The sequence below is a fragment of the Battus philenor genome, unplaced genomic scaffold (genome assembly GCF_028537555.1).
Source record: "Battus philenor isolate CCGP_79_NKW_IND1 unplaced genomic scaffold, ilBatPhil1.0.hap1 SCAF_5, whole genome shotgun sequence".
Classification (NCBI taxonomy): domain Eukaryota; kingdom Metazoa; phylum Arthropoda; class Insecta; order Lepidoptera; family Papilionidae; genus Battus; species Battus philenor.
The window spans coordinates 5,045,592-5,061,497 of NW_027181715.1; the positions used below are offsets into that span (position 1 = coordinate 5,045,592).

The following is a 15,906-nucleotide window of genomic DNA, read 5'->3' on the forward strand; positions in this document are numbered from 1 at the left end:
AGAGCAATAATGGGATAAATTTATTTGTTTTACTTCTTCAGTGTATTAATTTATGTGCTTAAGACTAATACATAACAAACAAATAAAAATCACATTTATGTTATCTATGTTATAGCATTATTCAGGTGTCTTCTTGTATTTATAATGTATAGAAGTTTAAATTTTAAGCATTTAAAGTAAATCTTGAATATAAAGTTTTAACAGACACCAAGTCATTCCTGTTGTGATAATGTAGGGATCTTAAATGATCTTTTTTAGAAAAGTTTAATAAAATAAATAAGGAAAACATAACACAAAAATGAAATGTGAGCTAAATACTTAGAAACATCTTTGAATTTGTGTAGGTAAAACAATTTATTAAGAAATATTTTCAAAAACGATGTTTGTGTAACATAGGTTGTATGTTTTAGATTATCGAATATTACGGAAATTGCTGGCATTTAAGTGGTAGCCTGATAATATGGACGAAGAAGATTATGTAGAAAACACTTGGACGTACATATTATTATGTGGCGAACCGACATTATTTGAAGGACTGCGATTTGCTAGGGATTTAATTTTAGCCAATCTCACTTTGCGTTTTGTTATTCAATACATATCTTTACCACATAATGTTCGCCATAGTTTATCTTTAGTGATTGGTTGTTTTCTTTTATATTATAATGTCGGACCAGCTGTTATTTGGACTCTGGGTCTTACTATTGGTGCATATTTGTCCATTATTTTCATATCATTTATAACTAAAAGATGGAGAGGTTTTATTATTACATTTTTCGTAATTACATTCTTATTGCTTTGTGAGGTATATGTAATAAACCCAAAAATGTGGCAACAAATAAGAGGCATACAGATGGTTGCAGCAATGAAAATTATATCTGTAGCTATTGAATTAGATAGAGATCTTTTTAAACAAATGTTGAACCCAGTAGAATTTGGAGGTTATTTACTTTGTCCAGCAAACAGTATTTTGGGTCCATGGATACCTTTTCATGCATACACCTCTTACCTTAATGTTAAGTTTTTATCTCGTAGGTGGATTAAGCTGATAATCATAAATCTTTTCTTATCAATGTTCTTCTTAACTTTATCAAATTGTATTATTCCCTGGTATATAGATGATGACACTTCCAAATGGTTAACAGCATACCGTGATGCGCAAGCATTCCGCATGTCACACTATTTTGTCTCAAGTATGTCTGTTGTCTCTATGTTGACTGCTGGATTTGGTTTAACAAACGATTGTCATTTGGATATACAAGTGACAAAGCCCTTTTTCATTGAGCTACCCAGGTCATTAGTACAAGTAGTTATTTTCTGGAATATACCTATGCATCAATGGTTAAAAAACTATATATTTAAAACATGCCAACCCTATGGTCAATTTTTATCTATATTAATAACATATGCAATTTCATCCCTTTTGCATGGATTTAATTTTCAGTTGTCAGCTGTGCTTCTCAGTATAGGATCATTTTCTTATGTAGAGTACAATTTTAGATATAAAGTTGCCTCAGCGCTGGAAGTGTGTTGTTTAGCCAATCCCTGTGTAAAACAATGTGAACATAGGTTTAAAAAAAATAGTTTATTGGCAGTATTTGTAAACACTATCTTTTCACTTATAACTATAATGCACCTTGCTTACTTAGGAGTAATGTTTGAAGCATCATTTTCTGTCCAAGAATCAGGATATTCATTTTACCATACTATCAGTAAATGGGAAAATCTTAATTATTTTAGCCACGGTTTTGTAGCATTTATGTATATAATTTATTTAATGATGTGATGTTACAGTTGAATTGAAGCTTTCAAGTTTAAAGAAGTAATGATCTCTCTCAGTATTATTTACAACTTGTATTTATTGTAGACACAAGAAAATGAATGCCATTACAATTTATTCACATTTAAGCAAAATCAAGTGATTGTGATGAAATATAAAATTAGAATACAAATGTAAATGTGATTTTAATAATATTTTATATGGCGCTTTACTTAATTTCTTTTCCATTTTTAAACTTTAATACACAATATTCACATTAATTATGCATGATAGAACTGATACAAATTAACATAATTAATGAGTGTAGCCTTAAGGATATAATAACTTAAACTGTTAGTTTTAGTGACACTGCCATAAAATATTAGAATTTCAATTTTCCTGCAAAGTTTAAATCCATGTAATAAACCCATCCCTAATTTCAAAATGTTTTATTATTTCATTATCTTGTGTTTTTACAATAACACTAAATTTGGCACCTGCTTCGTGTGCTACATAGATTTTATAATTAATTTGGTCAAAAGTATGAAAATCCCAGCAAGGCCCACATTTTTCTGTTGCTTCTTTAGTCGAACAAAAATATTCTGGTCTGGTAAACAAAATGGTAGTTTTATAATCTTTTGTAACTTTTTGAATTACATTGAGTAGTGATTTTATGTACAAATCCATTTTGCATATTTTAAAATTTTGTTCAGACCAATAAAAAGCTGTTAAACTGTCAAAAATAATCAATGATATATTAGAATTTTTTAGCAATACGTTTTCTAGGTGTTGTATGGTGATATTAAATTCTGTGATGTCAAAGATTTCAATATAAAATAATTTCTTAAGTGAGGTTTGAAATACAAGATCAACATCCTGCTCATCACATTTTAAAAGCAACGATTTTGTTTTTATATGAGTATAAAGTTTCTTTCTGAAGGTTTCCATCAGGACATTGACATCTAAATTGCTGTCGGTATTGAAAATCATAACTCCGGCTTCAACTCCACCTAGTTCCACAGGAAGCAAAAACGTGGATACAATATCATATAGAAGATTTGAAGTGCTTTCTTCACCAAAGAGTTCAATAATATCGTTAAATTTTGGGCCGTTTCCAAACAACGTAGGGTAAAAATTTTCAATACCAGGTTTTTTCACAAGTCGACTGAGTAATTGTATACCAGATTCGACTTTGAAATTTGCAGACATTTTTGATATTAATCATTCAAGTGCAAGGGTGTTATTATTACGTATCCATTAATAATTGTCAGTTTTTATTTACGCGTTACCTCTTTTTGTTACAAGCACTAAATTACAATTCAAAAATTTAGATTTTTCTTATTTATTCTGAACAGGCAACAGAATAAAGTTCATTCTGCCACGATGTTAGCAAAAAATAAAATACTCTGTCATTTTCTTGGTACAAAAGAATTATTACGCAAAAAATTAGAAAGTTTATTAAACAAAAAGTACTCAAAATCTCTAATAGAGGGTGAAGTTTTTAAGCGATACAAGACTTTGGTATAAATAGCTTTAACTACGGTGTTGAGGAAATTTTTGACAATGATTACAAAAAATGATCAATTTATTGAACGTTAAAAAATTAATAAGAACATCCAATTTTAGTTTCGTTTCGTTCGTATATTAGACTTGTCTGGCATTCTTCCTGCGACATTATTTGATTTGATCTGTGATTTATGTAAATTACTAACTAAAAATGATAAATGGTGATTCATAGAAAGTTTTTCAAATTATTAAGAAACGTTGTGAATGTTTTATGTTGACGGCAGAATGTTTGAACAAAATTCTAATTCCTTAAAATGATTTATTCTATATATATATGTATATATATATATACATATATTGATACGAATTAGAATTGATATTATGTAGAACCCGAATTGAATAATTAAAACTTTTTTATTTTGATAAATTTTTACTTAAAGTGCGTTATTACTTTGAATGAAGTTTAGTAATTTTTTGCCAATAACAATACATCTCGATAATGAACTTAAAGCTAAAAATTAATTTATTCTTTATAAATAACTTATGTAAAATAGCAATAAACAATATATTTTGTGACCAAAAAAATGTATTAAAAATTTAGGATTATATACATGGCAGCATAATTCAAATGTCAAAATTTCATTTAGGATTATAAAATTTGTAACTGGTAGGGTGGGTTCTAAAGCAAAGGAATGTATTATTTAAAAAATACAATATTACTGTAGTAACTACATCTGTACTGAATTACATAATATTTATGATAACTGCAATTTCAGAAACATTTCTTTTAATTTCTTATTTATAATGATTTTTAAGTTAAACTTCTTACCATACATATTTTTGTTTATTTTGGTAAATGTGAACTATGGCTTATCCGAAATACTTTCCATGGTTTTATTGGGTGGTGGAACTTGTTTTGCTACGTGGTTTGGATGGAGTACTATTCAAGATAATACTGTCTGTCGTTATATGGAATGTTGCAATAAAGAACACATACCATATGATTTGAACAGTATGTATATCAGTGATGTTTTTTAAATGTTTTACTTTTAAAATCTAGTTAAACATTATTTTTTTTTCTTTAACAGAATTAAAAATTTCATTTTCACAAAGGTTATTTGGTCAGCCGCTTGTAAATGAATTGGTTAATATATTAACAGCTCATAAAGAATCTATATATGACAGTAACAGAAAAAGTAGCAAAGCCTTAGTCATAAGCCTACATGGATGGTCTGGAGTAGGTAAAAATTATGCAACATCAATGATAGCAGAAGCAATTTATGCTAAAGGAATGGAGAGTAAATTTGTCAAGATATTTATGGGAAAAAAGGATTTTGATTGCACTGATAAGGATAAGACAAAAGTATGCACAAGAGTACTTAAATATTAAAACTTTTGCATTATTAATAATAAATTTGTAACACTTTTCAGAAAGAATTAATTGCCAAAGTAAATCAAGTTGTGAGCAAGTGTTCTACATCCTTGATTATATTTGATGAGATTCATGACATGTGTCCGGATATTTTAGATACAATAAAGCCAATGCTTGACCATCATCATGCTGTTGATGGTATTGACTACAGGTAATGGCTTGTGCTGAAAATGTTAAAAATATAATTAAATATTTCAGAATGATTTAAAAAAAAATGTATCAGTTACATTTGCAACATCCCAACTAAGCGCAGTCTGTCAATATTTTATTTTTTATTAAGAGTTGCTCCCATTGTAGGGGGCAGTGTTGGCTAGGTTACTTGTAACATTAATTTTTTTTTTAACAAAATTATGTATTTATATTAAATTTATAGCATAGAGCTTAAACAAATCTAGTGATTACTTGGTTCATATCTTATAATCAGTACATTCCTTGATATTAAAAAAGATTCTGAATTTTAGTTTCAAAAATATAAAAAAAAATGTTTGTATTCATTGCAGAAACAGTATATTCATTTTTATATCTAATACTGGTGGCCCAGAAATTACATCTAATCTTTTAGAGTTGTACAGCCAAGGTATAACAAGAAATGAAGTGAAATTCCATCATTTTGAACCAACAATAAGACGATCTGCATATTATACAGGTTAGTATTTTTTTTTATTTAGGGTAATTGATTATGAGTGTACAAGCATACCACTTCATGGGCAATGGGCACGGTGCACCACACAATCATTATAAAACTATACCTATGTGGGTATAGTCCCTCACTATGTGAATGTCATTGATGTAACTGGAATAAAATCATCCAGATTCAATGTTTAAGTCACAAATCTGTTGCCGTGAGCTCAATTTAGTTGAAGTTGTACAAACCTAAAATAGGCTAGCAACATAACTTCAATCACATCAAACGCAGGTGTAAAAGCTTAAGAGAAGTAAATGTATTATTAATGCTTGACACATGAAAACATAACCAAATAACAATGTTTGATGACTACATAATTCTTGTTTTGATTCTATCTGGCAAATAAAAATTGTTGATGTTACAAAATATTTATTGTTGTTTATACTAAGGTTTTTAATTGTTCAAAACCTATGTCTTAATGTGTTTTAGGTGGTTTCGAAAAGTCTTCCACTATTGCCCAACATTTAATTGATCATTACATACCATTCCTGCCATTAGAACAACGCCATGTTGAGATGTGTGCTTTAGCAGAGTTTCGTTCACTTGGTGTATTTCATCCAACAGAACAGATGATGGCGTAAGTATTTTGTATTTTAAACTTCTTAATGAAACTCTTTTTTGTTCTTTCAACAAAATTTTCTGCATAACATTGCATTGAGAGGGCTTTGTTCAGGTTTTCCCTACAAGATCAAATTATGAATGAGGATATCCGTAGACAAATTAAAGTAACTGATATAGCCTAGAGGATTAACATGTTAAGAAGGCAATGGGAAGAACACTAACGCACACAACTGGTGCCCCTGGCGCCTTAAGAACCAGGAGTGTATACCATACATTGGCAAGCAGTGTTGTGTGTGTCCATCCACAAATTGGACAAGACCTTGTAAAGGTCACTTCCAACTTCTCTTGTTGAAAGTCTATTGGGCGCCATTTGTCCAACTGTGGATGTACTATGGTTGAAAAAATGAAGTAAGATCTAGAGCTGTAGATATGCAACATCTTTATGTTTCAACAAATCTTTATAGAGAATTTACTAATTTCATCAACCTATCAATCCCTATCTACTATACTGATACCTATCTTACTCATGGTAGCCTGAATGGCTGGACCAAGGTGTACTGTTAGCGTGGAAAGGTCGCTGATCTAAGCAGAAGAGCTACGGAGTAGAGGGTGTACTCTGTTTCCGCAGCGGCAAATAAGTAGTGGAGGGAGAGCCGTAAGGCGTCTGCGAGGCTCCTACAAGGCATCATTATTGTTGGCAGATTCTAAGAACAGATCCATTTCAGGGGGCTGAGATGGGTATATATTTGTAAGTATTCGCCCTATAGGTCTACTAGGCCTCTACATGACAAATTCGAGAGCCTATTACTTGCGTTGTATAAAAGGGCATGTGACGCCGTCACTGCTGCGAGCTTTCTTGAGGCTCAAAAAGAATGGAGTAACACTGCGTTTTATTTTGTGCATAATTGATAAAACTAAAAAAAAAAACAAAATTCTGTCAATATCTGTTTATTTAACCTTCAAAATGCTGGACAAAGTGAACACGTGCTGTAGGGTTACCCGACTAACAGTATTAAGCCAAAGTATATCCTAAGGCTTAATCCTGACATATATATGTGATGGCCAGTTTCATTTGGTGGGCGTACACTTATATTTAATGAAGACCCAAACAAGTCATAATTCTTACCACCTGTACTTGGTTTAACAGTACTGTAATAACTATATGTAGTGCCTCACTAAATTATTACATAATTAAATATTTGTTTTCCATACTAATTAAATGTTAAACTCTATCTTTTCAGAGACGCTTTATCAATAATTACATATGGCCCATCTGAAGAACAACCCATTTTTGCAAATAATGGCTGTAAACGATTTATAAAACACATTCCTTATATAATACAAAAGTATAAGACAAAAGAGGAGTTATGAAAAACTATGATATAATTTTATATAGATTGATAAATGTAGGCTTAAGATAAACACTAAGCTCAGCTAAAAGCTAACTTTAATTTAACTTGGTATTTTTGTTCTTTTTTAATCGATTTTACTTGTTGCTTGTGAATATTGTGTTAATAAAAAAGTTTTTTAAAATTTTAATAGAAATTTTGTTTATATATATTACAATCATAATTGAATTTCCTACATTAAGCAAAGCAATGTACTAGTGAAGGACTTTTAAATAACTTTATTATAATATCTTAACATGCATTTAATGTAGAGGAATATTTGCTTCATTTTAGAGTTTTATCAAAAAACTAAAATAAAATATTTTAAACAAATTCACATGTAAGGAAGCAAGAATATTAGTATCATTACCCTCGAAATTATCTTTTAACATTCATAGGCTATTCCTATGAATCAACAATAACAGTATTATTGATATACTATAAAGTTACCATCTTCAGTCATTCCACAAAGTGTCACTTAACATTATTTAAGCTAAATATATTTTTAAGTTATTTTTTACAACTTATTTTTTTAACTACTTTGATACTGTAATACCATGAATAACTCTAATATCATGTACAATGTTCCCATTTCTGTTATGTTTATAATATTTAACATGCTGGGACTTGTTGTCGTTGTGCAACTTTAAATTATTATTATCTGTTTTATTTACCATCATATGTGTTCACTATGGTATTGCATGTAACTGATTACTTTAACCATACTAATATTTTCGCTTCTTTTCTTTTATTATGTTGTTTGTCTAGTTAAAATATGCAATTTTGTTAACCTGTTGGAAATCTCAAAAATAAAAAAATGTATAATAACAACACTAAATATAAAAGATACAATATCCGTCGTTAGATATTGTACATTGATCTTTGGGAAGAGACAATCGGCTAGTTTCGGCTTCGTAGAGCGTTGTCTCTGCCGCACGACTGACAAAACGTCATAGGTAGTGTAGGACAGAGATAATGCTCTACGAAGCCGAAATTAGTCGACTGTCTCTTTCCAAAGGTCATTGTGCAATATTTATCACCAGGTACTGCACTTAATTTTATCCCAATGTATAAAAATTTATGAAACCCCATAAGACTCAGATAAGAAATAATAGTTCTAATCCCATTAATAAAAATTATACATATGTAAATCATAAGATTTAGTTAAGGAGCACTAAACATATACAATTACTTTATTTTAGTTTTCCAATAACATCTGGTGTTTCATTCCACATACTAAATAAGTGACCAGTTAAAAAATAACAAATTGCAAACTGACAAAAATATGGTGATTTAAGGAGAGACATAGTAAATGTTTCAGATGCAGGAGAAAGTAGAGATAAAAGCATAAAATAAGTTTTATATAAATTAAGTCACATCAAACAATCACAAATCTTTTATGTAACAATTTCACAATATATAAAATACTTTAAACGAAATCCTCTAGCTTTTGCTAACAAGTTAAGAGACACCTAAATTATAAGTTTTCAAAATCAAATAAGAAACAAATGTATCAAAAATACAATTTTTCTGATTATAATTTGGTTCTATTACCAAATTATAATTTAAATAATTTGTGAACTATACATGTTTTTATATCATAGCCTATATTAACCCAATATTTTTATTTACACCTCTCATCTAACATGTCAGCATAACTAAAAGTATAATTTTAATATATTAATGTCATAAAGCAATTGCCTTCAAAATTTGCTTCCAGTTTAATTATACTTAACAAAGACATAAATGAAGAAAATTATCTGGATAGCTCATGTGTTCAGATAGCCACTGCAATGGTGTATCTTGTGGAATTATAATTCCATGTGTCTTTAATTGAACTGAAACAAAATCACCAAGCGAATTTATTTTTGGACTTCAGGGCATTAAAATAAGGCAACATAACATAAGGATATAAAAAGTGATATTAATGTTATTTTGATTTTGTTATGTGTCATACCTTCAAGTTTATCAGGAAATAATTCAGCAATTAACTGATGTAGAACCTTCCTGCTGCCATCACTATTTTTAGGGCTTATTAGGCGTTGATTACAGGTTGCATCATCTGCATATATTCTTATTGGAACATGCTTGAAACCTTCATTATCTCCATGTGACTCCATTAATCTTCTGTTAATAGCCCAAAATTGGTCAAATTTGTCTAGAATGTAATATGTTTAAAGAAAATATAAACATCAGTCACATATAAAAATAAATAATGTTTTCATTGATTTTTATACCATTTTGTAATCCTAGCCATAATTGATTGTGATCTTTTTTTTGCATTGTAGACATCACTTGTCCTCTGTGTTTAAGTACATCGGCTTCTTTAACTGTTGACATAAAATGTGCCTCAACAACATCCCTAAAAAGTGTTACAAAAACCACATTTTAGTTAGCATTTTAAAAGTATGTATTCTGGCTGGGGTACATTAAAGTTCTTAAATGAGCAATTAAAGCAGACGTTATTTATTATTTACATTGATTTGTAAATAAACCTTATTAGCATATGTGTCAGAGTCAAATATAAGTGTTTGGTATCACAGACTAATAACCATAAGCGAGACAAGACCTATTACCATGGTGGTTTTTTGGGTAGGCCTGCCTATTAGGGGGTGTCAATTAGCTGATAAAGGTGCTTTAATTAAATATTTGCACAGTAACTAAGTTTAAGACTTGGGCTTCTCCTGGGGATTTCTTGTGATTTTACTTTACATATTCAACCAAATTGGAAGCAAAATTATATCAGGTTGATCAACGAAATTAGGGCATTCATTGTTTCAAATTAGCATTCTGGAGAAATAATTACAAAATTATTAAGATAGAAGGCTAATTGTACTACAATAACATAGTTAATTATACTTACTTATTAGGGCAATGAAGAAGAACATTTTCTGGAAACTTAGTGAAATGTACAGTCAATGTCCAAGGCAACTGAGGGTCACTTCCGCAATAAAGGTCATAGAGAAAGCCAATCGGATAGTGCCATTTTAATGGTTGTCCATTATAATCAAGCCACATTTCATTGTCAGCATTTTCTTGAGAAATATAACGAAGAAAATGTCTTTTCATCTGAAAAATAAAACGCGTAAAGTGCAGTAATAGTAGATTGTCGTGAAACACATTAATATACTCATTTTCTTGAATTTGAGACTAAGATAATAAAAATTATATAGGGAATAATAGCAATTCTCAAATAACTTACTTAAAAATCATTATAAGTATTCTTACTTTATCTGTTACTAAAGGAAAGTAACTAAGTCTCGGAACCATAACGTAGAATGGATCTGGTTGTTGAATTTCCATTATTTCTTCTTGTTCTAATTGAAAACAAATAGGTAACTTTCCGTCCCATATCTCGCGTAAAACCTCTCGGTCGTTAGCCATATTTGTCACTTAATATGAACAACGTTGAAATTATAAGTTTTATGTAGTATATTATTAAACAAGTACTTGTATTTTTCGGCAATAATTAATGTATTGATCGTTTTTTCTACTGCTCAGCTTAGACAAACTCTAACAGCTGACACTATCATAATAGTATTAGACAGAAAGAACTCTATGGCACTGACTGACATAAATATCTAATATATAAAATTCTCGTGTCACGGTGTTCGAACTTGAACTCCTCTGAAACGGCTTGACCGATTTTTACCAAATTTTATATCCGTATTCAGTAGGTCTGAGAATCGGCTACTATCTATTTTCCATACCCCTAAGTGAGGGTGGTCCACCCCTAAATTTTTTATTTTATTTTTTATACAAATTTTTTGGTTTTTTTTTATTATGATACAGCGTACAAAAATACATACAACCCTAAATTTTCACCCCTCTACGATCAATCCTTATCTTTAATTTGTTAATTAAAAACTTAAATTTTTTTGCAAAACAACGTTTGCGGAATCAGCTAGTTTATTTATATTATTTGATTCCTTACGAGTTCATTTGTTTGTTTAATTTCATTTTATATAAAGTTATGAAACAGCACATATATTAATTTAAGTTGTATAGAACTAGGACACTTTTGTGGTAAGCATAGTATCGTTATAAATTAAAGCAATTCATTGGTTTTACATAACTAGACAGTATAATGGACTGGTTCTCTTTGAGAACTAAAGCTTCAAAATCCGTAGTTATTTAAATATTAATTAATATAATATTGTACATTATAATTCTTGCTTGCACTTGTGCTGAGAGTGACTAAAATCGTATCCTTTTTTAATGAAATCTCACTAAAAAAAAGAAAACTTTGTTTGTCTATGGTTCTAAAGTTCACAAATTCTATGGTTCTTAAAAATTGTTTTTTTAAACACGTGTTGTCATATTGTTTTTATTTACACTTTACTATTATATTCAGTGGTTAACATGGGTAAAAAGAGGAAGTTAGCAGCAAATAAAGACGAATTTGAGTACGATCCGATTCCAAAACATTTAGTCACATCTCATATAAAAAAGCAGGAAAAACGTTTAATTGTAATATTGGAAAATGCACAGCTTGAAACAGTTAAGGTAAAATAATTATTTGAATTATGTTTGTTATACAGAATAGTACACAAATAGAAGTAAATAAAAAGCATAAATAATTTCATAAAGGAATAACTTTTGAAAGAAAGTTGGTATTATCAAAATATTTTGTTTTATCATGGATCCATTTTGGTTAAATGCCTTAGACGCAACGTGGGGCCTTTGCCCCTCAGAGGGGATAATTTGATAGTTAAATGGGGCAATTTGAAAGGAGACTCTACACGAGTTTAACCCTTTTGCTTTAATATAAAAATAAAGTATGTTACATCGGGAAAGAGTAAAAATATATAGAAAAGTTAAAGTGGAGCAAAGCATAAGAAAAGCTTGGGAAACTATGTCTTAGACTCGTCTAAGTTAGTCTGTTCAACAACTGTGCTGCAACTGGATGGAGTTCCGCACTCCATCCAGTTTCCAGTAGTCTTGAATTATATCAAAAATGTATTGAATTTAAAGTGATATATCAAAATGTACATCTATTTTCAGAATGGGAATAGTTTTGAACTTTTGAATTGTGATGATCATGCTGGGATTCTGCGTAGAAACGACAGAGAGCCTGGAACGTGTCGCCCAGATATCACCCATCAGTCATTATTAATGTTGATGGATTCACCTTTAAATAGAGCTGGTCTCTTGCAAGTTTATATACATACTGAAAAAAATGTTCTTATTGAGATTAATCCACAGACAAGAATACCAAGAACATTTAAAAGATTTGCTGGATTAATAGGTAATTATAAAAAAAAACAATTGACTGTTGTGATTTTTATACTATTCTATATCCTTGTAATTTTTATACTATTGTAGCCTTTAAAGAAATAATGACAACTTGAATTCTAGCCAATTTGTGAATATATAACATTATATAGTCATTTTTCATTAGTTAATTATAAAACTATGAATTTCTAGAATTTTCTGTGTTTTACAACATTTAATTAATATCTTTTGTTACAGTACAACTTCTACATAAGTTTGCCATAAGAGCATCAGATGGCCCTATGAAACTACTCAAAGTTATCAAAAATCCCATAACATCACACTTACCTGTTGGAGTAAGGAAAGTCACTATGTCATTTAGTTCCAAAATGGTTCAAAGTAGTCGTGAGTTGGTTCCTAAAGATGAGCCAATAGTCCTAATAATCGGAGCCATGGCTCATGGTAAAGTGGAAGTAGATTATTCTGAAGATGTGATATCTATAAGCAATTATCCTTTATCAGCGGCTTTAACTTGTGCAAAGTTGTGTACAGCTTTTGAGGAAGTTTGGGGAGTTGTATGATTTAAGAATAAATGTATTTTTAACAATAAGCTTTTTTTTACTTAAGGTGCGTGGAAAAGAGAAAGAATTTTTTATTGTCGTTTTTGGCATTACTTATGGCAACATTCAGTTAGTGCTGGGCGCTGTTAGCCTTTCTGACTCTTGCTGCAACTTCTTTGGACTCGGGCCTCAAGGATCCGACATCCGAGGACTAATATATTAAAAAAAAACTACGTGATATGTGACGCCTGACGTATTGTTTTGATTAATTTGTATTTACTTCGTTCTTGAATTCCCTTTAGTGAACCTTTTCTCTGAAGTCCTTTAGCTGAATTGATATCCGAGTTGGGAGAAGAAGATCGTTGGTCAGTCTAGCGCTACTCACATAGAGGCGAGTGCGGCGCTTTGTAAAACTAAAAATTTAGTTGACATTCGCACGCTGAGAGAATTGAGCGGGCGAAAAAGAGGTTATGACGTCATACTTTCTTGTTCATTATCTCTTGATTACTTATGATAAAACATTAAATTATAAGTTTTGAGAAGTTCAAAAGACAAAGTTTTTCTTCTTTTGGTGGATGAGATATTATTGCATGTCAAATGGCAACAAAAGCCGGTTATTGTTAAAACATTGAACATAATTATATGTAATTTTTTTTCTTTTATAGTAGCATGGACATGTGGTGTCTGTTTATAATAATTTTGATATAAATAAAATAATATCACGTAGTATACGCGCGTTTCTTAAATATAAAAAAAACGAAATGCTCATGCCTCAAATATATTTCTATCTAATTAGAATAAAAGGACATTTTATTCAGCGGTACTGAAGGGTAAAGGGTAAGGTCACCACTTGCATCAAATGAAGCCTGAATTAACCGTAGCTACAAAAATAAAATTAATACTAAAAAAATGTTAGGTCTGAAGTTTTAAAAGAAAATTTGCATGTTAATTTATTCAGGCGCTGCGTGCCCTTTCATTCAAAAAGTTTCATTACGCGTGTCCCGTTTAATTACCTACAATAAATGATGTACGTATTCCGATAATATTACTATTTTCTGTTTAAAATGGGATATAATACGTGTAACTAATGTGCAGCGTGGAGTCAAAAATAAGTAACGCGTTAGTATCCATCTAAGTTAAAGGTTGTCCATCTATTATAGATTACCGAACACTTTACAAAAAAGTCTTGATATTTACATAAATATTTTAAACAGTGACATGATTCTTAATGAAATTAGAGGTTCTTTATAACGCCCCCTTGCCTTTGAACCTTTTACCGCCTCTATACAAATCATCAATGCCTACAAGAGGGCGCTATAGCGCCTTCTAGGAACATGTGATCTAAATGGCGAGAGAATAAGTATTATTTTAATTACAAAAACTAAAATTACTGATATAAAAAAGTAATGTACCCAAAGTGTATTTCTTTATAAAAATAAATGGTAGTTGGACGGTGCAGGTCTTTCTATGTAATGAAAAGAATCAAAACTTTTCTAAGTATTTGTGAGAAACGCTAACAAAAACTGTACCCTTCGGTAGTTTTGGAAATAGCGCGGCATCCGCTAAATTAGTAACAGGCGTTTGAAATGTTGAACGGTACAAACTGTCCAATTAGCTGAACAGGGTGAAACAGCGCGTTTCTTTTAGCAGATGAATTATGCGAATGTGATATAATAATTATGTCTAAAACCACCAGTTAATTCTTCGTAAACATTACCGTTAATGTGATGTTAAATACATAAATAAATGATGTTTTTAAGATGTTTAAAACATTCGGTGTTAATATAATATAAATTGTCTACCCTAGTCTTCCGATGCAACTACATTTACGATTCATGACAAAAAATAATGAAATTATTTTAGTGTAACTAAAAAACGTACATAAATCATCAATAAATCGCGTCTATGTATCATTTATAAAATTGCAATGGAGCTGTATCATGTTTAAAATATTTCTAAATAATAAGCGGTTCACTATCTCGTTCCATTTGAATAAATTTACTCTGGCACATGTATTTATATGTTAGTAGCTTAAAAATTCTGTCAGTTAAAGTTTGGTTTACAAACAGTTTGAATGTGTAATGCAAAATAAAATTTTATTGTTCCTACAAATAATAAAACCATTTTTGAACCATTCGACTTAACCAACTAAGATATTTAGAATGACAAAGTGAAAAGTCGTTCGAAAACGTTAGCAAATGGATGAATGTTAGTCGTCAGCAAGCAAGGTGTGTAATGAAAGCGGTCGACGCGCCACACAGCTTACTCCGGGAACTAGATTCTCGGCAACATGCCATATAAGGCACGCGTACATATCTACCATTGAGAATTTTCAACTTAAATAATAGTTATAATATATAACCTTATTATTGAGTTAGAGTATGATTACGTTTAAAGACATTAAGAATATTCTGCTTAAAACTAATATTTCTTAAATGAAGATACATTTAAGAAATATTACTTTAAATATGTAGATAATACATAATTTCATATTTATTTAAATTTTCTTATAGAAAAAATATATGTTCTCAAAAATTTACCATAATACAAGTTAAGAAATATTAATAAAACTATTAAAGCACGATGGTCTTCTAACTTCAATTACAATAAAACATATGAAGTACTCACGGTAATGACATTTACCAACACATTTTATATGCATATGTATTGTTATACAAGTCGCTTTTCATATAACATACGCGTCATTATAAATGCTTATAAATATTTAAACGTGTATCTGTTTGTATTTGTAATTATACAATTATATGCGAGTCGTTACGCTTAATTTGAATGTTTGAACTTTG

At 30.1% G+C, this 15,906-nt stretch overlaps 5 protein-coding genes across 7 annotated transcripts; 3 read left to right on the forward strand and 2 right to left on the reverse strand.

Annotated features, from left to right (window-relative positions):
• The first annotated feature begins 152 nt into the window (after window positions 1–152).
• por (Protein-serine O-palmitoleoyltransferase por) lies at window positions 153–2,180 on the forward strand. 2 transcript variants are annotated; one of them, XM_068772331.1, is made up of 2 exons: window positions 153–340; window positions 411–2,180. In XM_068772331.1, the coding sequence occupies exon 2, from the start codon at window positions 461–463 to the stop codon at window positions 1,781–1,783; it is 1,323 nt and encodes a 440-aa protein (XP_068628432.1). In that variant the 5' UTR covers window positions 153–340; window positions 411–460; the 3' UTR covers window positions 1,784–2,180. The 2 variants fall into 2 exon arrangements, with proteins under 2 accessions (XP_068628432.1, XP_068628433.1); XM_068772332.1 differs by having other exon boundaries at window positions 153–305.
• Window positions 1,922–3,067, reverse strand: Xrcc2 (X-ray repair cross complementing 2). The gene has a single exon (XM_068772336.1). It carries the CDS (start codon window positions 2,963–2,965, stop codon window positions 2,165–2,167), a length of 801 nt encoding a protein of 266 aa, XP_068628437.1. The 5' UTR covers window positions 2,966–3,067; the 3' UTR covers window positions 1,922–2,164.
• An 861-nt stretch (window positions 3,068–3,928) lies between these two features.
• LOC137929405 (torsin-1A-like) lies at window positions 3,929–7,517 on the forward strand. The gene is made up of 6 exons (XM_068772335.1): window positions 3,929–4,274; window positions 4,351–4,625; window positions 4,694–4,845; window positions 5,195–5,340; window positions 5,809–5,956; window positions 7,182–7,517. Exons 1-6 carry the CDS (start codon window positions 4,067–4,069, stop codon window positions 7,309–7,311), a joined length of 1,059 nt encoding a protein of 352 aa, XP_068628436.1. The 5' UTR covers window positions 3,929–4,066; the 3' UTR covers window positions 7,312–7,517.
• Window positions 6,880–10,856, reverse strand: Atg5 (autophagy protein 5). Of its 2 annotated transcripts, none has more exons than XM_068772337.1 (5): window positions 10,557–10,856; window positions 10,192–10,397; window positions 9,566–9,690; window positions 9,286–9,486; window positions 6,880–9,166 (listed from the first exon to the last, which is right to left on the reverse strand). In XM_068772337.1, the coding sequence occupies exons 1-5, from the start codon at window positions 10,710–10,712 to the stop codon at window positions 9,060–9,062; spliced, it is 795 nt and encodes a 264-aa protein (XP_068628438.1). In that variant the 5' UTR covers window positions 10,713–10,856; the 3' UTR covers window positions 6,880–9,059. The 2 variants fall into 2 exon arrangements, with proteins under 2 accessions (XP_068628438.1, XP_068628439.1); XM_068772338.1 differs by having other exon boundaries at window positions 10,531–10,596.
• Window positions 10,857–11,590: 734 nt separating this feature from the next.
• LOC137929696 (ribosomal RNA small subunit methyltransferase NEP1) lies at window positions 11,591–13,152 on the forward strand. Its single transcript, XM_068772757.1, has 3 exons — window positions 11,591–11,834; window positions 12,333–12,576; window positions 12,801–13,152. Exons 1-3 carry the CDS (start codon window positions 11,691–11,693, stop codon window positions 13,121–13,123), a joined length of 711 nt encoding a protein of 236 aa, XP_068628858.1. The 5' UTR covers window positions 11,591–11,690; the 3' UTR covers window positions 13,124–13,152.
• Window positions 13,153–15,906: the final 2,754 nt, after the last annotated feature.